Genomic DNA, 24,592 nt, shown 5'->3' on the forward strand with positions numbered 1-24,592 from the left:
GCATCAAGATAACCCTGTGGTTTGAACTGCGGTCTCTCTCTTCTGTATATTTTTTTTTTTGTTTGTTTGGAGTTTTTTTTTGCAAAGTTAAAAAGGTCAGAAAACAGCAGCGTGATGGCTCTTAACGAGCTCACGCCCATTACTTAGAGAGTTTCACTTCCTGTCATAGAACCACAAGATGGGTGTATCTTTGCAGTCCAGTCTTAGGCACAAGTATAAAGGCACGCCACCCCTGCAGTAAACATTTTAAGGCATCATGCACTTGGTATAATAATGGGTTCTGGAGTGAAAGTGTTACACAGAAACAAGATCACAGTTATTTACAAATATTTCATGATATTAATTAATGTGTGTCTCTGTGTGTGTGTGTGTGTGTCTGTGTGTGTGTGTGTGTGTGTGTGTGTGTGTGCGTGCACATGCACTCAGGTGGGGTATGGGGTAATTTTGTGTAAATGAACTCCAAATGTGAAAGTGCTTAAGGGTGGAAATCATGTAAGAAGGGTCTTGGGAGGAACATTCAAAGGAAAGCAGAAAAAGAGTGGGACAGATGGAGAGACAAACAATTAGAAAGAGTGAGTTAGATAGAGAGACAAACAATTAGAGAGAGAGAGTTAGACGGAGAGACAAACAATTAGAGAGAGTGAGTTAGACGGAGAGACAAACAATTAGAAAGAGTGAGTTAGATGGAGAGACAAACAATTAGAGAGAGTGAGTTAGATGGAGAGACAAACAATTAGAGAGAGAGAGAGTTAGATGGAGAGAGCAAATGAGAGAGAGAGAAAAAAAGAAAATACAGGTTGAAGAACAGAAAATATGAGGTAGTCTGAGAGAGAAAGGACCGAAGGTGAAACATACATTCAGTAAAGAGAAATATGAATTAAAGGACATTGTTATGGGCGTTGTCACATGAATGTATGGTATGTTTGCCATTTCACTTCATTTATGTGTATTGTCTGAGTGTTCATATTTTATACATAATCACTCAAATATCTCATCTACTAGCCACATAAACATAACATGTATCAGGGTCAGCTTATCAAAGGTCAGGTACAATGCATCTTAAGTATTTTTCTTATATAAAAATGAATGTATTAGTAATTAAAAATGCATTATTAAAAAAAGAAAGACAAAATTTTCACTTTTTTTATTATCATTTGCTGACAATGCAAAACAATGTCCTCATTATGTGTAATCTCTTTCCCAGAACTGACAGTAATCAGGTTAGTAGGCACCAGAATTGTAACACTGCTCTAATCAGGAAGTGAAAGTTTGACTGTTGCCACGGAGATCAATGCCAGTTTTGCAAACAAACTTAAACAAGGGAAAAAAGAATGATCCACAATGAATCAGTGTAACTTCCTTTTTATTCTTAATTACAGGGGATATTCCGTTTTTTCATGACTAGTATGGCTCCTCTCCTCTCTTCCCCTTGAAAGTTTGCCCAGTGTTTTGTTTCTTTCTTCCTCTTTGCCTGTCCTTTATCTATTCCTTCTTTCTCGCTCTCTCTCTCCCTCTCTCTCTTGTTCTCCCTCTATCTTTGTGTGTATGTGTGTGTGTGTGAGTGGGTGTGTGTGTGTATGTCTCAGTGTGTGCTCATCTGGAGTCATGTACTGAAGCAGCTTGTCTGCACAAGTCTATGCTTCATCCTGACTGCCTGAGTCATGAGATCATATGATGTCATTCAGGTTCACTGACAAGCAAACTCACTGATATGCACAAAACAGTGTGTTGAATATGAGTGCGTTATAGCAGAATTCCTTAGGAAAAGCCCAACTTACAATTTAGATTTAGATAGTTGTATAGCATTATGATGATAACGAAGTGAAACATTCTAACACTGAAAAACAATGTTACCAAGAAAGATTAATGTTTATGGCGTAGTAAACAAATTTCATATCTATGACACAATGTTGTGGGGGTCCCTAGTGGTCATTCCCATCTAGTTAGTAATAAGATCTTTTCTTGCTTAGCCTGTCCACACACACACACACACACACACACACGCACACACACACACACACACAAACTCACTCAGTCAATGAGCTAAAGAGGGATTCTTATGGGGGCATTCATTTCACCAGAAAACCACTGCAGGCCTCAGCATCACTGAACCAATGACATCATCATTTGTTTTTCTCCAACATCTGCTTCCATTGATTCACTCCAGATGCAGGTATGAAATTGGTGTCACTATGTAAGTTTTTGCAGTGATTTATGGAGAGTGTCAGAGTGGACATTTTAGACTCATCACTTACACAAATGAGCGTGTTTTCATTTCTGTTTAACCTAGTAGATATGTATATATGTGTGTCTGGGGAGAGAGAGACAGAGAGACAGAGAGACACAGAGACAGAGAGAGAGAGAGAGGTGTGTGTCCCCTGTACAATGCTAATATTACAAACTTTTCTGAAAAGTATAGTTTATCTTGCCTATATTGGTTTTTATCCTTATTTTACTTTAGCCTCACATCTGTCGTGGTAATGTGTGTATCAAGAGAGAAAGTCAGAGCCATAGTCTTATATCTGCTTGAAATAATCTGTAATGAATTCTTTTTGTTTATGGTCCTCTTGCAATATGAACCACACTGCATACTCAAACATACATTTGTAATCTACTAAAACAGATAATCACCTTGCTGCAGTACCTGTGTGATACAGACACATTTGTGTCCATGTTCATTGGTTCTTTTGGGGAGGTGTTTGGGTGTGTGTGTGTGCGTGTGCTGGAAGGAGGTTGTTTAATGGAGAGAGATGTTGGTCATGTACAGAAAGAAAGATCAGTCATTCATAGCTGCCTAGTTCGCAACCCCCTCCGCATTCCTCCTCCCAAATATGGACAAAACTACTGGATCTCTCTCCCTTTCTCTCCCCCTCTCTCTGTGGTAATATCATTTGACATGGTTTACTGAAAGTCTAAAATCTATACCTAGCTTTGCTTATTAGATAAGGTTTGGTCAGTTATCTCTGATCCGACAGAGTTTAAATGCATATAAGCATAATCTTTTACTGTAACTTAGGTTTTTGGTATTTGCCGCTTTGGAATTTTACAGCCTATTTGTTTGTGTGGTTGTAGGGAAAATCTTTGTTTATCTGGTTGGTTTTTGTTTATCTAGTTGGTTTTGTTTGTCTGTTTTAATGGTTTGTATACTGCAGTATTGTTTTGTGGTAGTGCGCTTGATGTGTTTGTAGCACATGGAATGAGGGAGAGGTTTTTTTTGTGTGCTCCTCTGAGGGGGATGATCTGGAGTTCAGACTGAAGTCAGAAGGAAAGGGCTCTCTGGGCCTCTTATTTTAGGTCTGAGAGATCCAGACTCTCATGAGCGCAGCTCTGAGAAAGACAAGGTTATACATCTGCTTTTCTCTGTACAGGCTAGAAAATATCTGCCCATCATCTGAGCAACCAATGAAATCCAGTGTCCTTTCAGCTCTGTCAGTGAGGGCTGGGGCTAATCCTTCATATTCCAGCTTTGGATGTTGTTCATTGCAGTAGATTCAGTAGATGCCAACATTCTGGCCCCAAAGATCCAAAACATAAGTGTTTTGAGTCTGAATTTTTACAATATTTCACTGCTCTAGATATATAACAAAAAAGGATTATAAAAGTCACAGTCTCATCAAAAGTCTCTCAAATTTGATTATTGCTAGAGTATATCTGGGTTACCACCTGCTCTGCTTAACATGGAGTTCTTTGATAAGAATGACTAAACTTTTGGAGTTGTGTTACCAAATTTTTCTGTATTTTGTGGAATCAGTGGTAACTCCTGGTTTCACTCATGTCAGAAGGCTGTTTTAAAGCTGAGACAGATAACTCGCACTGGGTCTGCAAGGACATTTACTGACATTCAATACTTTTACCCTGTTTTCAGAGTCAGTCTATAGATATGCTAAAATATGGTGAAATAATCCTAGAAATCAAAATGAACATGTCATTGAAAACCATCACACAGCTCTCACACGGCTCTCTCTCTCTTTCACTCCTTATTTACTGACATTAGCTCCTACTCCATATCAGCCAATAATTATCAATAATATCCCTAATGCTCAGATAGTGTCGGCTGTAGTGCTCTCCTTGTGGAGAGCAGGGCATCACGGCCCCCTGGGAAATCCTTCTCAATACTTTATTCTGACTGATTGTTTTCACAACCAATCCTGTGCTTATGGCTGAAGAGAGAGAGAGAGAGAGAGAGAGAGAGAGAGAGAGAGCTTACCATAAATGGCTGTGTTCGTAGAGCTTAGGAAAAGGGTACGTGTATGTGTAAGTTTGTGTGTGTGCGTGTTTGAAAGCCTGAAGCTTCTTGTTCAAATTGATGAACTGATCAAAGATGATTTTTCCTGTTAATACTAAGCTTGGCACAGCTCTAGAAGACAGTACAATCTGTAAGGATACATGCGTATGTATGAGTGTGTGTGTGTGTGTGTATAAGTGAGAAAGAATCTGTCTGATGGCTGAAATGACCAGTAGTTGGTGGGAGATTCTTTGGCTCTGATGCACTCCTCACTTTCGGTTCAGTTGGCTTACCTTTTAAAGTCATCATGAATCAGACTGACGATAAACAGACCAAGACAGTCTCTCTCTCTCTCTCTCTCTCTCTCCATTTCACACACACACACACACACACATTCAAACACTGACACCCACCCATGCGCTCTCTCTTAAATCATCAATGAATCAACAGTCTCACATAACAGTGCTAGTAAAGGCAGGGTTCTCCCTGGCACTTCACACTAAGCTTATAGCCAGGCTGACCCTGCTCTGCCTCTTCTGGCCATTCGGCTTTGTAACTCTCAGTGACTCAGCAACCAGAACACCAGCACATCCTCACATACCAACACACTTTATACATGTTTCTTTTCTCTACCCACATACACCATGAGCCAATGTAGGCTGAAGCTTGTGCCCCCTCACACACACACATACAAACTCTGACACACACTCACACAAAATCACACATATATGTATGCTGAGAGGCATATATCAAACTAGGTCGTGTTGTAACTGCTACCATTTTTCGAAGACAAGTTCCTAAATATGGTAAGACTTGAGAGGGGAGTGTTTGTGAGTGTGTGTTTGTGTGTGTGTGTGTGTGTGTGATGGCATGGAGAAAGAAAGAGAAAAGTTGCAATAATAGTAATTAGTAGCAAACACCATTATTAAGCCACAGAAAAGCCATGTGAAAGTGATCTAATGTTCATCTTAGAGGAATTCTGTGGTCCCAAAACAAAAGAGCAATGTTGTTGATAACTTTCTCTTTTCTCTGTGCTCTACAAGTGAAGGCAAAGCAATGAGCAACAGATCTCTAACAGAGAGAGAGAGAGAGAGATGAAAAGATGTAGAATAGAGAGAAAGGGGGGTATGCCTCCCTGCTTGATGTGATAATACTAACTTTACAAAACAAGTCACATGAATTTAACAGTGGGTTATGCAGTAGTGCATCTGTGCACCAATCAGAATAATTGCTTTATCCAAGTTTGCAGTAGTGTTATTTTTTGTTGCAATGATCCTCATTCATCAGCAAGGTTCTCATGCAATCTCAGTCATAACCTTTTTTTTACACAGCTATGTGGCAACCAAGTAGATTCTGCAATCACCTTAAGACTAGCCTTGTCATAGAAAGCATGTTAATAAAATGGCAAAATGCCTCAGGCAATGCCAAGTACTTGTGCTGTTCAGAGATTTCACAATAAGGTGGAGCAGGCCCAGATACAGTACATTCGTTTGTCTCTGACTGTCTGAATTTACAAATGTACCAGTGAGAGCAAGTTAACCTTGTGTAGAGTATTTATGACTCCATCAAGCTATGCATCCTAAAGCATGACAAACTTAACTTATACATTGTTACATAACTAAGTTAATGGCTCGGGTCATTCCTGAGGTTCCAGTTATTTTTCATCAGTAAAGCAAACTGCTTTTCAAAAGCAAAAACTCTTTCCCACTTCACAGTCCTTACTTAACAATTTAGTTAATAATAGTTAATTATGTTAACTGACAATTTACAGTGCTACAGTTACTTGCGTTTGGTTGCCGTTTTCGAGTGCTTTAATAACTGTGTTTACTCTGCAGTTTGTTGATTTATGTAAACACTGAAAAAAGTGTTTATACGATCCACACTCGCCAGTGTGGATTAAATAAATACTCCCAGAATTAATTTAATGGTATTGAATTTGCTGTATCTTGGAAACCATATACCACTCCATTGTTACAAATGTACTGGTCCCATTCCAAATTTGATCTGTGATATCTCCAGCACTATAAAAGGCTCTAAGCATCCCAAGTTTTAAGTTGAGCCTCTAAATATTTGTTTCGTTCATAGCACAGGAATGTATTTGTACATTTGTGTCCAGTTTGATCCTAGAGGAACAGAGGCTCTTCCCCATCTGTAATGACTTGACTTTGATTTGAGCTTGTTTCAGTATTCTGATCTACAGAGGGGTGGAGAACAAAGAGAGTCATTACATCCAAACCTACAGCCAATGTCTCCCATTACGCAGTCAGAGTTCCTCACAATGTGACTCAGATCACTGTAATCACAAACACACAGCAACAGATGGCACCTATAGCTTAACTGCCTTCAGGCTTCTTTCTAGTGTGTGTATGTGTGTGTGTGTGTGAGAGAGAGAGAGAGAGAGAGAGAGAGAGAGCGAGAGAGAGAGAGAGAGAGAGAGAGAGAGAGAGAGAGCAGTTAGTGTGTCTCTTCTTATCTCAGGTTAGTGAAGGAGAGCCCAACATACATTAAGGTCCCCTTTCTCCTCAACAGGCCTTTGGTTCTTAATAAGTGACAGTGTTCTGACCACTCTGTCAGTCCATCCCATCGTGTTGGGCTGTGATTTCCCGTGGAAAAAGTGATATATCTGTAATGGCTACTTCCTGTTGAAACAGAGGAACAATGAAAACACATGAATCACATTCACACCTCTCTTTTCCTTAGCAGCGTTTATTCAGTTCTGTTGAATACTAAGGAAAAAAAACTCTATTACTGTTCATTACTTTCTGTGGGCCCACGAATGTATGAAAAAAAAATCTGATGATGATATTACTTCATGTATTTCCTTAGTGTTTCAAATCAGTGATAATTTGTTGCTGACATCTAGAAGAAGACACTTAAACAACTTGGACACAATGGGAAGTAATGAAGGGAAATAAATGGCTAACGTCCTCATCTTGCTTTCATCTTCAATACTGTATTCCTGCCTTTAATATTCGGTCTGTAACTGCTAATTTTGACTTTACTGGCCATAAAAACACAACAAAATATTTTATTACTCCATATTACTCCTAGTTCACTCCATGCCACTGAATGACGAACATTTTTCCTATTTTCACCAACTTTCAGATGGAATCTCTGTTGTCTGCTTTGTTCTCTTTGGCATTACGTGTATGCATGCTAATATGTGTCCTTGTGTGTATGCATGCGTGTGTGTGTGTGTTTGTAATAGTACCCCATAGCAGACAGATAACAAAAGACTTTATGAATTTTTACAGAGAACAAAGACCACTAATGCAGATGACACAGTCATGCAATCATCTCAATCAAACATTAAAATTTTGTGTGGCTCCTTGTGTGTGACATTTGCTTGTTCAACTCACTTCACTTTTACAGTCTTCTTAACAAGCTCTGTGCCTGCAGCCCAGTGTTTAGACTGACTGCTTGTTATCACCTTGCGAAGTACCATGTTGGTTTAGATGTGCCTATCCTCATTTGCCCTTTCGCTTATTCTCTCTCTCTCTCTCCCTCTCTCTCTCTCTCTGTTCTGGTCTGCCAGCAGATCTCTGAGGCTGTGTCATGCCTGTCTAGTCTTGACCTGTGTTAACCGACTCCAACTCTGGGTCTGAGGGGAATGAGAGATGAACAAAAAAAAAAAAGGAAAGACAGAAAAAAACAGCAGCTGCTAAATCAAATTTTGCTTCACAGCACCACAGATGTAGATATACTCGAGAAGGTCTCTCTCACAATTTCCTTTTCTCTGAATGTAGAGTGCAAACAAAGAGACTGTAAGTCTAAGTGTCATGAAGATATTCAAAAGACTATTTATCTGCCTTGTCATAGCATAACAATGATGTGTTTGCATACCTGGATTAGAGAGATTAGATAAGAGTTAAGACTGGGTGTATTGTCACTGACCACTGGACTATATCCACAGTCAGTGAAGCAAATCATTTCCAAACAGCTGGTTTAAATTAGTATTAAAGAATTAGTTTTTTTTAGTATTAGTATTATTTAGAATTAGGATTACATAGAATTATCACTAGTATTAAAAAATTACCATTAAAATTAGCATGGAGGGTTGGGAGTGAACATATACTTGGGTTTAAGTGCAGATGGTGTCAGAGACTAGGTCCGAAGTTGGTCTGTTAGATTTGTTCACAGTCATGGATGGAACAATGTACTGTCACTGGGCTCTAAAGATGCCCTGATAAACTCATGACTGCCGCAGCTGGACTCTCAGATTTCCCTCTAAGGCGTAAATAGTTAAGAATGTTCATAAAGGTGACCATTCCTCTCAGACAGTCCGCCCATACTGGACTATACTGACATGCAGTGGAAGAACGATACAAAGGAGCATTAGGAAATTTCAGTACCATATATCCATTATAAAGTCTAATGTAGATCATGCATATCTGGGAATGATCTGGAAATGAATGAATGCATTTCCTGACATAACAGTATTAGGGAGTACACATTATGGCCAGACCGAAGTTTCTTTGGAAGTCTTATTGTTTTTTACTCCAGCACAACGTTAATATTACAATTGTTCAGTAATTCCATATGTGACCGATACAGAGAAAATTTAACGTATGGACACGAAATAGTAAAGGCTAATCAATGGACACCGTGGGATTCTGTAAAAAAAAAAACCCTCTTCGAATGGCATACGCTTATTTTCAGCTCACAGTAGGGTCTTCCTATTGACCTCTGGTTTGATATGCTTTGAAAAAAATCACGAGAGTAACTAGACCATACCTTAGGGATGTTTCTAATATAAAGGAGCCATTTGTCTAAAAGTGCAACCTGAGAGGAAACAGTCCCTAGGCATCCCACACCGGGAGACGTAGCAGATACAGGCGCACTGAACAGGGTGACATCATACCTTTAAAATCCGAAGGCGCGGTCGCCGGTATAACGTCAGCCTTTGCTGAAACACATTCACTCCGAGGAGAAGAGGAACCCTCCTCTTTGATACTTTACCAATTAAGGCACTTGCAATAAGGAGTCCAAAGAGAGAGGGAGAAGAACAGAACAACGGGTGTCACTCTTGTTCTCTTTCGAGTTCTCTCAACAAGCGTTTGCACCAGGGAGGCTCGTCCGGTCTGGGTGGGAGGTAAAGTCAGATAGCCCCGCTCTCTGTCGTTGCCGCACGCAGACCCATCAAGGGTACAGAGGAAGATAGTATCACCTCAAGGTAACAGTTCAACTCGATCAACCCGTGGTGAAACAAACATGTAAGAAATGTTCTTTTTCTCTTGTCTCTATATCTTCAACGAGATAACGTAAGCATGTGTGTATGCTCTGGTTAGCCACAGAATATTGATATCTCTACGCCCTTCTATCGATATATTGGGACGGATTTATTATCTTATAAACAAACTTGCATTTTGATCTTACGACGCGCAACAGTAGTGCGCAGTATGCGGCAGGCTGTATACAAAAATTGCTGCCGGCAGAAATATGTTTTAGACACTTTAATATAAATGTGACCTTAGGCGATCGCATGGGCGTGTAATGTAAAGTTCCCAGACTCTCCATTGTATAAAAAATAATGTATTAGCTCTCAAAGTACTGCATTCTACTGTATGCCCCGTCTCCATCTCCAACTACTGTTAAACTGTTTTCAACAAATGACAGCTGTGCTATGATGTTCTGAACTGTGTTAAGAGTTCTGTTCTGCTTATTGGTGCCTTCTGTTGTTATTATTACTGTTGGATAGTTAATCGGGCCATCAGCGCGCTAAAGACAGATCCTGTGAGAACTGTTCTTACTGAATGACTGTCAAAACAAGATTTCCCTGGAATTGCAGTTTATGTTCTCTACCGCAGAGTCATTTGTCCGTTTCCATTCTAGTCACCTACACCGCCTTTGTGGCTTTCGCATGCCAAAGCTATGGACATGTAAACAGATCATTCGATGCTGTGTAGAATTTTAAACACATCAGTCAAGTAATCTAATAAAGGCCCCGCACCAAATAAGGGAAAATATGAAAAAGCTCTTCTGTCTGCCAAGGCACTGATGTTTTACGTGCGCCCCCGTACGCTCACTGCGCTTCTTACATCGGGGTACGCCACTTGACAGAAAGTTTTGCCTACCATGTTTGACAATGTCGAATGTGGATTAGGAGTGTAACATGAAGTGTTTCTGACACAGAATGTTCTTTACCTCTTAAAGTACACTAAGTCACAAAATAATGATGTAATTTAACTGACAAACGTGATTTGCTCTTCAGCATCGTAGTTTTAAAAAGCGCACTAAATAGCTCTTATCAAGCTATCGGGGGTGCCATGCTACAATGTAGCTTAGCGTACGTCCTGTTTATCTAAAAATTTAAAAACTGTCCAGTTCTAGATGTCGTCTTTCCTCTTAGAAAACTGTAATCTCTGTTTTTCATTTGTTTAAACAAGACGCACTTCGCTTTCTGTGGTTTGCAACAACGATGTAGGTTAACCGCTCGCCTTTTCCTTTTCCGCTCGCCCCCCCGCCCCGTGCCGCTGAGGCGTGGTTGTAATTGTATGTTATAATCTGCATATTGCTGTAATAAAATATTCATTTATATATCCATAACATCCTACGCATCGTCTCAAATCAGCATATTCGGATTTTTTTTAACACCGTATCTCTCAAAAAAAACAACAACAACAACAACAACAAAAAAACATTTCTACAGAACTTAGGTGCTCTACTGGTGGTGTAGACCATTTATGAAAAAACTGAAATTCTGCATCATGATACAAATAGCTGTTTCTGGTCGACATTACTGAGCTATGCCCTGTTTACCTTTTGCGCTTGTTGTAAAGATAAGGACATCTGACTCATAACTTCATGGGGGTTCTCATGTAGGACCCAAAAGGTCCTGCAGTCGGCGCCAAAGTACAATTTACAGCACAGCGAAATTTGTCAGCCCCTACTATCTTAGTCCCTGTTGTCTCTGCGATGAAACTGGTAGTAGTATCACCGATCTTACACATTGTGAGGGACTATTAGGCCACTTTTTTTCAGTTCATGGGATGGCATGTAATTCAGACAACAAAGATGTGTGTGTGTGTGTGTGTGTGTGTGTGTGTGTGTGTGTGTGTCTAAAACATCAGAGGGGGAGGGTACAGAGTGCACATCTACCTTTACGTATGCAGAGGCCTTGATAGGGGTCAGGGGGCATCATTGACTACTTGGACACTGGCATTCCTTAGATTCTCCTGGAGAGGCAGAAGCAGGAAAAGGGCCTAAGGAAAACATTCTTTATGAACTGCGTCCTCACTCAAGCTTTTGGCAGAGTTGCCTTATTTAGTCAAGGCAGGATTAATACACCAGTTATGTGAGCCAGATTTCACCCAATTAGGGATTTTCTCACATTGAAGTGGAAAAAAGCAGGAAATGATTCATCATACTGTAAATGTATGAATACATCCAAGGATGTCAAAATACCTTATTTTTTAACAGAATTTTCATACTTCTTTTTCATTTATTGTTGCTTTTTAAGAAAGGGATAGAGGATGCATAACAACATATATACACATATAAATCACATATATATGCATATAAATCACATATAAATCCACATATAATCCCCAGAATAAATTTACGGATTGGCAGTTTTCAATATTTCAAGTTTAAATCTTCAAACTTAAAGAAAAAGAAAAGAAACAAACATCTTATACCTTTCATTAGAAACATGTGACTGTTGGAAGCTGTTTCCACACAGTTAAAGTGCAGATACAAGGTGCATGACTTTTGAAGTAGTATTTACCAATGTTTACCACAATATTTTGCCGTGCTTATACACTAGAGAGAAAAAAACATTCAAGAGTCTAAAATGTTTGCATAGTTTTGTGCTGCACTCGTAGCTGAAGAGCTTTTGGTGCCTTGGACATCAGATGTCCAAGATTTTTTTACTCATATTAGCTTCAGAACTAGGTTAACATTTATGTGTGAGATAAATGAATAAATATTTATGTCCATGTACTGGCAGTAATTTAAAACCACTGTCTTATTAAGTGGATAGAGTGACATGCTGTCTCTATGAAATATCTATCAATCTATTTCTCTATGATTACTCTCTCTCTCTCTCTCTCTCTCTCACACACACACACACACACACACACACGCACACACACACAAACAGAGAGAGAGAGAGGGAGAGAGAGCGTTGGGTGGGGGTGGGGGTGGGGGGGCAGAGAGAGATGATATGATATGATATGATATGATATGTTTTTTCAAATGATTTAGCTATAATCGCGGTGAAAACCGTTGTGTTAATAATATGCTGTTTCCAGTTGCTCAAAATCCATTCATTCATAAAACAAGATTTGTGTCTTTTGAATGATATGGTTATCAGTCTATTAAGAGTGAAGTGGTAAATGTTGCCCAGTGTATGAAATGTATCAGCGTAATGGCGTGCACAACTCTGCACCGTCTGCACAATTAAGCTTTCCTCTATCTAAGACATTTTTAGATTGAAATTTCTTCCATTTGTTTCTTTCTCCAGCAGTCAAAAACTTTACAAAGAAGAGCCGAAGGATTGTAAAAATCCTGCAAGACTCCACCCAAAAAAGCTAGACAGCGAACTAGTAAGGGAGACCAGAGTCAATAAAAATGAGTCAACACCCACGCCTCCACCAGTCGAGCGCCACTGCCGCTCCCGTATCCAACGCCTCTCTCGCCCAGGACAAGGACGCAGACATGCCTGCTACGGAGAAGGATCTTGCTGAGGACGCGCCATGGAAGAAGATTCAGCAAAATACATTCACAAGGTGGTGTAACGAACACCTAAAATGTGTGAACAAGCGCATAGCGAACCTTCAAACGGACCTGAGCGATGGGCTCCGGCTGATCGGGCTACTGGAGGTGCTCAGCCAGAAGAAGATGTTCCGCAAGTACAACCAGCGCCCGACGTTCCGGCAGATGCAGCTGGAGAACGTCTCTGTGGCTCTAGAGTTCCTTGATAGGGAGAATATCAAACTTGTGTCAATAGGTTGGTGAGCGTTTTGTATGATTTCTGAATTTTGTGTCATATAAAGAGTTCGTTGAAATTCCACAGAGTGGCTAACTTCTAGCTACGTTAATTAAAATTAATTTAATTTGTCTACACGATTGTATTCGATTGCATTTAAGTTATTTTACATCTTGTACGCTGTTTTTACTCCATATGGGCAGTTAACGCGGATGCAGTGATTTTTACTGAAAACTGGCTAACCCCAAAGATATGCACTTTTGAGAACATGCTCAGATTGAGTTATGTTCAGGACACGAAACCAACTCAGGCCACACAATAACGGGATTGAATTATGTAAAGTTTAACTCTGCTGGAAACCCATTTCTTGCGGCAGAGTTTTATTTTGTATGCTAACTATCACATCTTTGTGGTCAACCGCTCATTTTAAACATGTAACTGAGTGAAAGTGGAAATACGATATTGCTAAATAGCCTATGTGTTGAGATTGTGACAAAGAAGTTGGTCCAATCCAGCACGCAGCTTTTAAGCGAGCTGTGGACCTGCCCTTAATGTCGTAAAGCGGACACCGTGGCTTGTAGTTCCAGGGTGCTTCGAGCGCCTCTCGTTGTAATTCCGTGTTAGGTTCAAATGTTGAAATAATCATAAACACTTTTCTGTTTCTTGTTAGATCTTACTTTGGCAGTGTTACGACGAGTACGAGGAGGGTGGGGAGCAAATGCTGTTGATGGGAATTTTAGGCATCCAGAAGTGGACTAGGCTATTGTTTGCAGTAGTGCTGGACCAGTTTGATCATTTGATAGGGTGCCGTGTTAAAGCTCTGTTTACGGACTTGATTTATATATTTTGGGAGCGTGGGGTATTAAACAAGAGAACTATTTTCTGTCTTTTTTAGAAAATTATTCTACTATATGCCACTTTGTATAGGTTTCCTCTATAAAAAGTTGGTGCTGTGAAAGCTAAATGCATATACCCATTCACAGGGCACTGTCTATGATAGTCAGAGAACATTTATCCTGGTAAAGAAAAAAACTCAGAGAAAGACAGAAGAAAATGCATTAACTGCATGTTCATCACGTTGCTACCTGACTCCATCACATTTTATGCTTGGGTCTATACATACCAAAGCACTGCCAAAAGGCACACCTTATTTACTGGAGAAAACTGAGTGCAACATACTTTTGCAACACTGTGCTTTTTTAATGTGTTCAGACGTATGCCTCAGGAATGGGTTTCATGCAGAGACAGGGCTGTCAGTTTGGAGAGGCCGATGGAGGTTTGCCATCAGAAACTTAGGCTTCAATACTCTGTGTGATGTCTTTTTAAATATTGTGCTTTGATTTTTGCTGGTGACATATGACATATTTTTAAGGGCTCATTTTTGGAGATGGGAGTGGTTTCTCCAAGTGTGCACCACTAGGAATGAAATCTCGCAATAATAACAGACTAAAGACACTGAGGAAAAATTAGCAAAGTAAAGAAGAGTCTGTCAGGAAGGAGATTAAAATCTAGTTACTGACTGTGTAGTTGAATCCATATTTCACTTTATGCTGACTCCATTCCAGTCTATACTAATTTCTCATCAACACACTACGTACAACAGATCAGTTTTGCATGATATGTTGTGTGTCTCTGTCTTTGACAAAATCAGATTTTATGATATGTGACAAGAATTGTCTCGCAAGGAAACAACACATTATCCCTCACAGAAAGCATGGCGGGCCATTGGTGAACCAGTGAATGGATGACTGCGCAAGAACACTGCTTCAGGGAGCACTGGTTCCAACAGGCCCTGGAGGATATGAATCAAACATGTGCTAATAGCTGTTTCTTTTTTCCTTAAGAAATCCAAAATGTTGATTGACCTTAAATTAATGGTTGCTCAAGACAAACAAGATATTTAAGATGCAGATGTATCATCATTTCATCATCACATATGACACACGATCCTAGCGTTCAGTTAAATTCTATCTAACTGTGCCTCCTTTTTAAATAGGAACTTAGAATTGCAACCTTGACAATTGCTCGTATACAAAACTGTGCACCCCCCACAACATTAGAGGTTTCAACCCATGAATGGATGACGAATGAAGATTTTTAATAAATTTCATTATTGGACATCTGTACATTCGTAACAAATATAGGCCTACTCAAAGTGCTAAACAAATTTATTTAACATTAATTTTATTTTAGAGATAGATGTTCTCAGGTCTTGTGGTTCATCTATTCAGTATGATGTCTGGAATGTTCTGCTTGCTTGTATAAAGGCAACAGGACGGGGAGGGGGAGTATTCATTGCAGCTCAGTCATGACAGGTCTTACCTTTCCTGACTCGTGCCGAGATGGGTGGAGGGATGGGGTGGATTCTAGGTAGAGTTAGATATGGCTCCCTCCAGATCCCTTGTTTGTCATTCAGTTCTAGGTGTGGCCTCTGCCATCTGGAACATGTTTTCATCAAATCTGTTACTCAGTGATCTTACAAGAGTGTTCCTGCAAGCCCCTTAGTCAGGACAGAACTTGCAAGAACAATAATAAATTCAAAGAAACAGTATATCTCGGTCTTAAATGCCTATCCCCGAATCGTATGTAATCTTGCGAAAGTTTTGCAAAAGAATTTGTAAAAGGGCCTAGTTGTAACTCTTTAAGGATCAGTATCTGGCAAATAGACTGTTGGGCTAGGATGGTGAACAGGATCAAAAGTTCAGGGATGTTTAGTGGAATTGCATGGATTGTAAAAGCTGAAACTTCAGATGTAAGAGAGTCTTCTGTAATTTGGTCTGTTAAAGAACAGTAGGGACTTTAAATTTACAATATTTGCCATAATCCTTTAGATGTTGTATGGATAAGGCGAAAATTCAAGCAGATTGTGCTATTTGGCTCTAATCTGTTCAAAGTGGCCTTCTGCTCATGGTTTGCTCTGGTCAGTTTGATGATTTTGGTAGTAGAATGGAGCTCATTTATTCAGATGTTATCCTGGGCTGGTGCCATTTGTTTGTATTTTAACCATTTTGCTCACTGCATAGGTGCTAACCATGGGCCCTCTGACAGGATCCTGTCCTTTGTGATCAATGCCAGGATTTCCTGTCCATTTTCAGCTTTCCCTTTGGCAGTAGCTTGAAATCTTTGGAGAAGGCTCTTTAGGTTTTGAAGTAGTTCCTTACATGGGTTAGCAGGAGGAAAGTGGTGCTATGTAAAACTGATCAACATTTGGGCCTGTAAAACCAGTGATTACTTTTAGGTCTGTGTGCATGCAAATATTGTGCCACAGAATGGAAACCACTTGTTGTTTAGCATAGAAATATTAATGTCTTTCTGCCATTAGATTCATTGCTCAAGGCCTGGGATGCTATGGCCTTTTCCCTTTTGGATCTCCAATGAAATGGATGAATCAGAACACTGATGGGGTTTTTGTGACTCACTGAACTCTTGCAGTTTTACTAAAACATTTAAAACTGTTTTTAAAGTTTCCACGACCCACCAAGGCAACAGCTGCACAAACCACATGAAGACATTTTGTAAGTTTCATTCTGTTGGTGAAGATCTAAACCTCAGCACTCAAGAGAGAGGGATAGATAGAAAGAAAGACAGAAAGAGAAAACAATTGCCACTCAGCAGAAGGAGACAGACAGATAGATGGACAAACTGAGAAAAAGGCAGCAAGACTTACACAAGATCAAGAATGACTTGTTCCTTTGCTTAGCTGAGATTTCTGTAATTTGCTTTTCCACTGGGCTTTAGCTTAGTTGATAAGGTAATTAAATTTGGCAGAAGTTGTTAAGCTAATTGTAAGGAATGATATGTTACACCAAAGCTTCCTTTTTTTAAGGCAGAGTTGTTGGGAAGAATAAAGAATAGAAAGATGTGTGAAAGCACGTTTTCAGAAGTTTTGCTCAGTGGCCATAATGACTGTCAAGGTCCTCATTGCTTGACCAAATAAAGAGAGCCATTCTATCTGCATATGCATACTGGACCGGAAAGACTCTGTCCCGGAGTGCCTAGTTCTTACGTAATCCAAGTAGTATTGAAAAGCACTATTGGATGTAAGGTATTCTCTCGTGTCCTGGGCTGTTGTACTGTATACACACGATCATATCTTCCCCGGTTGTTTATGAGTACACCGAGTGGAGCTTGACTTCTCTTTGAGCGGCTGCTCTTATCACATCAGCAGGGCTTATCAGTGCGGCTGTAATGATGTGCGTTAATTTTTTCAAATGGCTTTCCAGCTTCTTGCATATGCATGCAGAGTTTGAGTGATTTTCTGGAGTTGAGCTAGAACTTTTCATGTAAGAGGTAGATGGACAGGCACATTCAACTGTCTTTACCCACTGTGTGCGTGTGTCTGTGTGTGCGCGTGCACTGCTTTTTTGTCTGTGGACACAGTCATACACTCTGATGGGAGGTTATGCTGCTGGGTCTGGTATCCATCCAGCTGCAGGACAAGGGCAGCCAAATGACAATCCAACACTGTCAATATGGGGTTTTACAAAAGTCCAAACACAGCAGTTTTCAGTGTTCTAGTCTTTTTTTTTCCCTCCCTCCCTCCCTCCCTCTCTCCCTCCCTCCTTCCCTCTCTCTGCTGTAATCAGAAACCTCTGAGCAGGGGAATGGGTGGCCTGCCAGGATCAAGTTTGCTTCTGCCCTTTTAAGGCTAAAAAACCAAGGGGAACATTTCCAAAGAGAGAGAGGGAGAAGGAGAGGGAGGGAGAAGTAGGGAATGAGAAAGGGAGGGAGGGACATTTGGAAGCAGCAGAAAGGAAAGAAAGAGGAAGTTTGCTCGTGGAGTTCATGCTTTCAGAACCATGTTTTGGATGTGCCCTATTTCAGAAGTCTTTCCTGAATTGGCCGTTTTTTTTTTTCCCCACAATTTGATCTCAGTTCAACACATTGGTTTCTTTAAACATTTATGTCTATTAGTCACATTTGAAGATGTGACAGACAAGATACTCAGACATTGAAACCAGCTGTACCCATATAATCTTAATATTTTAGCAGTGCTTTACTGAGTTCATGATGTTTAGTTAGTATCTATGCTGTTGCCCCCAAGGGTTAGCAGTGAAAGGGTTAATGTCCATGAGTGTTTTCTGTGTCTCCCATGGTGACTGTTTCTAGGGAGGAGTCCAGACCAGCTTGATGATGATCTTATTGGAATGCATGCAGGAATCTTCCTCTGTCACAGTGTGGCTTATTGCACCATCAGTTGATCAGTCTGTTAATTTGGACGCCTGAGGTAAAACTCAGTGTGGTTTTAGAACATTTTATTGGGATATGTCGGACGGTCATTCAGAACAAAATGCTCAGGTCTTCTCAGAGGTTTTTTTTTTTTTTCTTTGCACCAAATACCAGGACAGTGTTAGGATGGTGAAGAACAGAGGTGAGTGAATAGAGGGTCAGAGTTAAGTGCTGATGTCAGAGGTGCTGTCTAATAGCATGTCTACAGAGACGGTGAGTCATGGGAATTTTGCTTGAGGGATTCTGTGGCTCATATCAGACATGATGCGTCACAGCTTTGAAATGGCTAGAACAGAATTGCCCCCCACCCCCAAACCCCACCCCCCCACCCCCCCACCCCCCCTGACAACCCACCCCCTTGTCCTTTCTCTCTATTCTACATCTTTTCATCTCTCGCTCTCCCTCTCTCCCCTTCTCTCTCTGTGTAATCATGTTTTGGGAATTTGTCTTTTTAAACGGATGAATGCCTCAGAGTGTCCATATCCAAAAAAGGCCAGTGTGAAGACAGAGTTCCTGGTACTGTGGTGGGAATACTACTCAGATTCCTGTCATGGTTTATATGTTTGTTGCAGTGTGACGTACGTCACCAGATCCCAATTCTTCACCCTCAACCCAAAACAACACTGCCTCTATAATGTTTCTGGATGTGACTATACATTCTTTCATCACCACAGTGGGGTTTTGTGGGTCATTGGTGTCTATGGAATGGATGAAATGCCCTATCCATTAGGCTTGAGGTAGTAAAGATCGTATCTTAGTTTTTCAAGGGCCAACCTCAACTTTGAGTCTCAGTTACTGTTTGTGGAATCATAATTTTTTTTTTTTTTAATCTGCTGCTGCCACTTCATAGTTGACGTGTACTGAATCTGTCATCATGTCCTCTTTACCATATAGGGGGCGTAGAATTCCTCCTTGGCCTGTTGGTTTATTGAATGAGAAAGTATACTGTGTGGGTTAGAGACTTAAAAAAATAGAAGAGGGGTTGATGTTGGTTGAGTTAAGGCGAAGTAGATGAACAGAATTTTTTTTTTTTTTGAAATATGATACTGCCTGTCTATCTCTTTTCATGTTGCACAACAGTGCTGTGTCAGGAGTGTCAGGACCATCCCGGCACTGAATAACACATTTAACAAGTCCATAGTTTTTAATTGTTTTGACAAGCTCCAACTTGCTTGCCACATAGCAGACTGAACAAGATTTTCCATCACTCTCCACATTTTTTTTTTATCTCTCTTTCTATTTGTTGGTCTATATGTCTCTCTGTCTCTCTCTCTCTCTCTCTAACCCTTTGTTTTTTCTGTCTTGCTGTGAGAGTGAGTCAGACAGTAGTAGCCACCCTGTTGTCATACAGATCGAATCACTGTCCAGGCTGTCATGGCAACAGAACAGTTGTTGGGCTTTGGGCTTGGTCAGTCATCCACACACTTTTTTTTTTCTCTTGACCACTCTGCTGTGAGTAGTGTAACTGTGTGTGAATATGTGATGGTGAGCTTTTGGATGTTCTACTTAGTAAGTGAACTTTTGCTTTTTTGGAAGCCTTAGAAAAGCAGCCTGCATTTCTCCCCATGTTCTTTAAAGGTCTGAGGACAAGAAGGGTTCTTTTTCTGGGTCCATAAATTCCATTTTATTTCCCTGAGGTCTGAAAACAATCTCCAGTGCTGTAGCCTTCAGATAGAGAATCTGGAAAAAAAAGTTCAGATCGCCACTTCACAGAAGCCAGACCAGATTCCAGCAGACTTTGGGGATTTGAGGTTTATAAACCATTCTCTTAAAAAAATAAAAAATAAAAAAAATAAAAAGTGCAAATGTGCTGTTTTACATGGCAAAAGTAGGGTTGTTAGGTAACCAGAGGGGGGGTCAAGAGTGATATCCAAAAATATTTCTTAATACACTCTGAAATGACCATCATCACTTTCTACTTACGTCGGTTTATTGTTCATAATTCTGTATCCCTTTCTTATGGTTTGCAGTGTTATGAGCAGCATGTTAATTTAACATGTAGTAGTTGCTATTTTTGTCTGGCAATGTGGAGAGGAAGCATTTAGTCTGGTCTTAGACAATACACACATGAACAATTAACCTTCCCTGCTGAGACCAAGAATGAGATGGACGGTTAGACCAATGAACAGATGGGAGATTCACAGACGGACAGGGAGACAAAAAGTAGAAGGGAGAGAGAGATGTCTAAGTGCACACTCTCTAAGCTCATTAAATCTGAAGCTGTATAACAAACATGTTGTCTAGTCTGCATGAATTCCATGAAGGTGATGTAATAATGTCATTTTTGATCTTTGCTTTCTCTCTCTAACTGTTAAGCTGTGTGTTGGGGAGGGTGGACTCAGACTGAAAACTGCTTCCTCTCTCATACCAGTCAAGCTTATTTCAACTCCCATCCATTTCATCAGGGAGCACGCTTCAGTTAGAACAGGAAAAGCCCTATCTGCCCCACCCCTCCCCTGAAAGCAAAACTGCACTAACAGTCAGTAATCATCCATGTTATCTTTACACATCTAGTCCAGTGCATAAATCGCATTTTTACCGTCAGCACTGACTCAGGATACATGGAGGGCATATGTTGTCCATTCTCATTTGGCTGGATGGGTGTGTGCTCTAACAGTTTGTGATATACAGAGAAAGTGTGAAAGATTGCATACCCCAGTGTTGAAATGAGTAAGTTAGGCAAGTGTGAATGTAATTTTGTGTGTGTGTGTGTGTTGGTATGTGTGCGTCTACCCTTGATAAAGGGTGGAGGCACCCAGGGAGGGCCAGTTTTACTTCCTCCTTGCTGACTGAGTCTACAGGCTGTTGCTTCAGTCTTCTGCAGCATGCACAGGAGTTCTTCTGTAACAGGGTGTTCTGGAAGGAGCTGAATTGAGTTTGTCCTTAAATGCCCCACAGATGAGACAATAACAGCTCCCTGCATGCTTAAACCCAGGGCTTTATGCCTTTATTCATATCTTCCACACTCTGGGGTTGGACCCATGCCAGTAGGCAACGTGCATTCAAGAAAAAAATGTAAACAGTCTTAATAACTCGAGTATTACTTATAGAAAGCAGGGTCATTAGATGACTGTGTGTGGGTGTGTGGGCGTGTGGGTGCGTGTGTGCGTGTGGGTGTGTGTGGGGGGGCACCTACATGTAAAAATCCTCACATCATTTGTTTCAGTTGTTGGAAGCTCTTTAAATTTGTAAAAAGAGCTTTATATCTTGAAAACAGTTACTCAACTTTTCTGCCTTCAGTAGCTGCCCCCAAACATGCACACACATGCACACACACACACACACACACACACACACACACTTTCCCTTCCTTTACACTCATCACTATACCTCATTTCCCTCTTCATTTTTTTTTTACCCTCTCTAACTTACCCTTCTATTGGCTGTGTGTGTTTTTGTTCTCAGACAGTAAAGCCATAGTGGATGGGAACCTGAAGCTGATCCTGGGGCTGATATGGACTCTCATCCTGCACTACTCCATCTCCATGCCCATGTGGGACGAGGAGGAGGATGCAGACGACAACAAACAGAAGACACCCAAGCAGAGGCTGCTCGGATGGATCCAGAACAAACTGCCTGAGCTGCCCATCACCAATTTCAGCCGCGACTGGCAGTCGGGCAAGGCCCTTGGAGCTCTGGTGGACAGCTGTGCCCCAGGTGAGGGGGGGTGGGGGGTGGAGGGAGGCAGAGGGTCACAGATGGGTGCTGAGAACTGAGACGGCTGGTTCAACCCCCAGTGTGGCTCATTTTAAAAGGGATTGGGCCACAGGGCTGTTTACATTTCTGAGATGTTTGGCATACCTGTGTAATTTGATCAGGAACCTGGAACAAGGTGGTCGTCAAATTGAGGGAGAGAGAGAGAAAGGGGGGAGAGAGTGCAGTAATGGGAGTAGGAACAGGAACATTACAATTTGCTGCTTGCCAAAAAGGGCAACAAAAGCTCTGTCCATCGTGGTTGAAGTAGTTTGGTTAGTGGTTTGTAGTTTGCCTATCTATAAAATGATGTTTCTTCCCTGTAGGTCTGTGTCCTGATTGGGATTCTTGGGATCAAACTAAACCTGTGGATAATGCACGTGAGGCCATGCAGCAGGCAGACGATTGGCTGGGTGTTCCCCAGGTATGAATGCAGATTAAAAAAAAAAATTGTCTTTGGCATATCTGTTATGATACTCACTAAGTACACTTAGTGTATATCTTGTGTATCTTGCATGACCAATATAGAGACAAAGCAATCATGCTTTGTTGTATTAGGATTTACAAAGCAAATTATAAATGACACAGGTCACATTCTGTCTTTATTCATGAATATTGTGTATTCCAAGAATCAGAGCCATCTCAATAGCCAAAAGTATAGTTGCCTTCACAGCTAACATTGTATATAAAAGACTGTACATACAACTACAAAGATCCATTTGATAGACAAATTGTTGGTCTTTTTTTTTTCAGTTCACAAAAAATAACTGAACAAAGGCATCCGTACGAAACGTTAAACACATCTTCTGTATACTTAACTGTAAGCCTCAGAGCTCATTCAAGCATTCTTTAGAATGTGACTGTGAATGATTGATAAAATAGGAAATTGTTGAAAGGAAGTGTGGATGTGGAGATTGTTGTAGATGTCCATGCAGAAATGGTTGCGTTGTTAATTCTAGCAAACACATGGGCAAAAGTGACAGTTTATTCCTGTACTGGTGGCTGTGGTTACACCATGACTCAAATAAAAGAAGTGGTCGAGGGTTTTGAGACTGTAGCACCCGAGTTTCTGTGCAGTTGTGCTAACTACAGGTGAAATGAGGACACAACATTCAGCATTCTATACACATCATTCAATGCCTAGTTGACATCTTTAAAAACCTTAGTGTGTTTTTAGAAATCATTGTTTATAACAGTTTGTATTTCAGTGCATTGTTTTAAAAGTTAATTTATAGATTATACACCTGAAAACATGATCACCAAGCCAGGCACTTCCTTTGAATGAAAATGGTTTCATATGAGTGTTTTCAGTTACTCAATACTCTTACTGAGGTATTCTGGTTAAAGGTGCCTGCAGCTCAGGCTTTTGGTGTTTGGTAAGATTGCGTGCCAGGCGCTGTGTATTGTGTACTGTCGTTTGCTTGTGTGGTTGACAGAATTTCCCTTCTTTAGGTACAAGTAGAGCTTACAAAAATGTGGTTTGTCTGTTGGCTGCCAGTCTGTCGCGAGTGATGGCGGTTGTCATAGCAATTCATAACACTAACACCATATTTCCTCTTGTTGATCAGTGACAGTCACGATACCATCAGGCTGTTCTATACTTGTTATATGTCCCATTTAGCTCATATCTCTATATTCCCTGTTTTTCCTCCTTTTGAATATTAGGTCATCACCCCAGAGGAGATTGTTGATCCCAATGTGGATGAGCACTCTGTCATGACTTACCTGTCTCAATTCCCCAAAGCCAAACTCAAGCCTGGTGCCCCCCTGCGCCCCAAACTCAATCCCAAAAAGGCCCGTGCCTATGGACCAGGTAAGCTTGCAGTGGCATAATTGATCAGGTCATGTTAACATCGTTCCCGTTAGTATGGCTCACTGACACTATGGATTAGATGTTATACCATCACTGCTATTCTAACTGAAAGTACTGTTACCTGACTCTAAAGGCTGAGCCAGGGAGTGTTATTTAACCAGTAATACGAGAGTGTATTTTAAACCCTGTATGTGCTGAAACCCTGCTGTCTCTGGTCAGGTATTGAGCCTACTGGTAATGTGGTGATGAAGAAGGCTGTATTCACTGTTGAGACAATCAGTGCTGGCATGGGTGAGGTGCTGGTGTATGTGGAGGACCCTGCTGGACACCGTGAGGAGGTGTGAAGACAGCCTGAGCACACAGACACAATAGCATACCTAATGCTCTAAAATAAACATTGTCTTATATCAGCTCTCTGACTTAGAACAATTTCTTTAGACATAATACCTCACTCAAAACGAAATTTTTAAGTCAGAGAATTTACTTAGTTAGTGAACACCTTTATGCTTTTATTTTTTAATGACAGTTTAACTGTGTTCATTTTTCTCTCTCCTATTAGGCTAAAGTGACTCCTAACAATGACAAAAATCGTACCTACTCAGTATTCTACATACCCAAAGTCACTGGAATGCACAAGGTAATGATTCTCTACTGGTACAAATGATGTTATGTTGAGATAATCTAATAGTATCTGTCAGTTACT

The 24,592-nt window shown here is 40.6% G+C and overlaps 1 protein-coding gene across 1 annotated transcript in view; it reads left to right on the plus strand.

Moving 5' to 3' along the window:
* The first annotated feature begins 12,796 nt into the window (after positions 1-12,796).
* The window catches only part of flna (filamin A, alpha (actin binding protein 280)), a 30,559-nt gene continuing 18,763 nt past the window's right edge, over positions 12,797-24,592 (plus strand). Inside the window, exons 1-6 of the mRNA XM_030767268.1 lie at positions 12,797-13,175; positions 21,789-22,040; positions 22,403-22,500; positions 23,742-23,889; positions 24,109-24,227; positions 24,449-24,526. Coding sequence (XP_030623128.1) covers positions 12,797-13,175; positions 21,789-22,040; positions 22,403-22,500; positions 23,742-23,889; positions 24,109-24,227; positions 24,449-24,526 — 1,074 coding nt within the window. The remainder of the gene's footprint in view (positions 13,176-21,788; positions 22,041-22,402; positions 22,501-23,741; positions 23,890-24,108; positions 24,228-24,448; positions 24,527-24,592) is intronic.

This window comes from Chanos chanos, chromosome 3 (assembly GCF_902362185.1).
Source record: "Chanos chanos chromosome 3, fChaCha1.1, whole genome shotgun sequence".
NCBI classification, from domain to species: domain Eukaryota; kingdom Metazoa; phylum Chordata; class Actinopteri; order Gonorynchiformes; family Chanidae; genus Chanos; species Chanos chanos.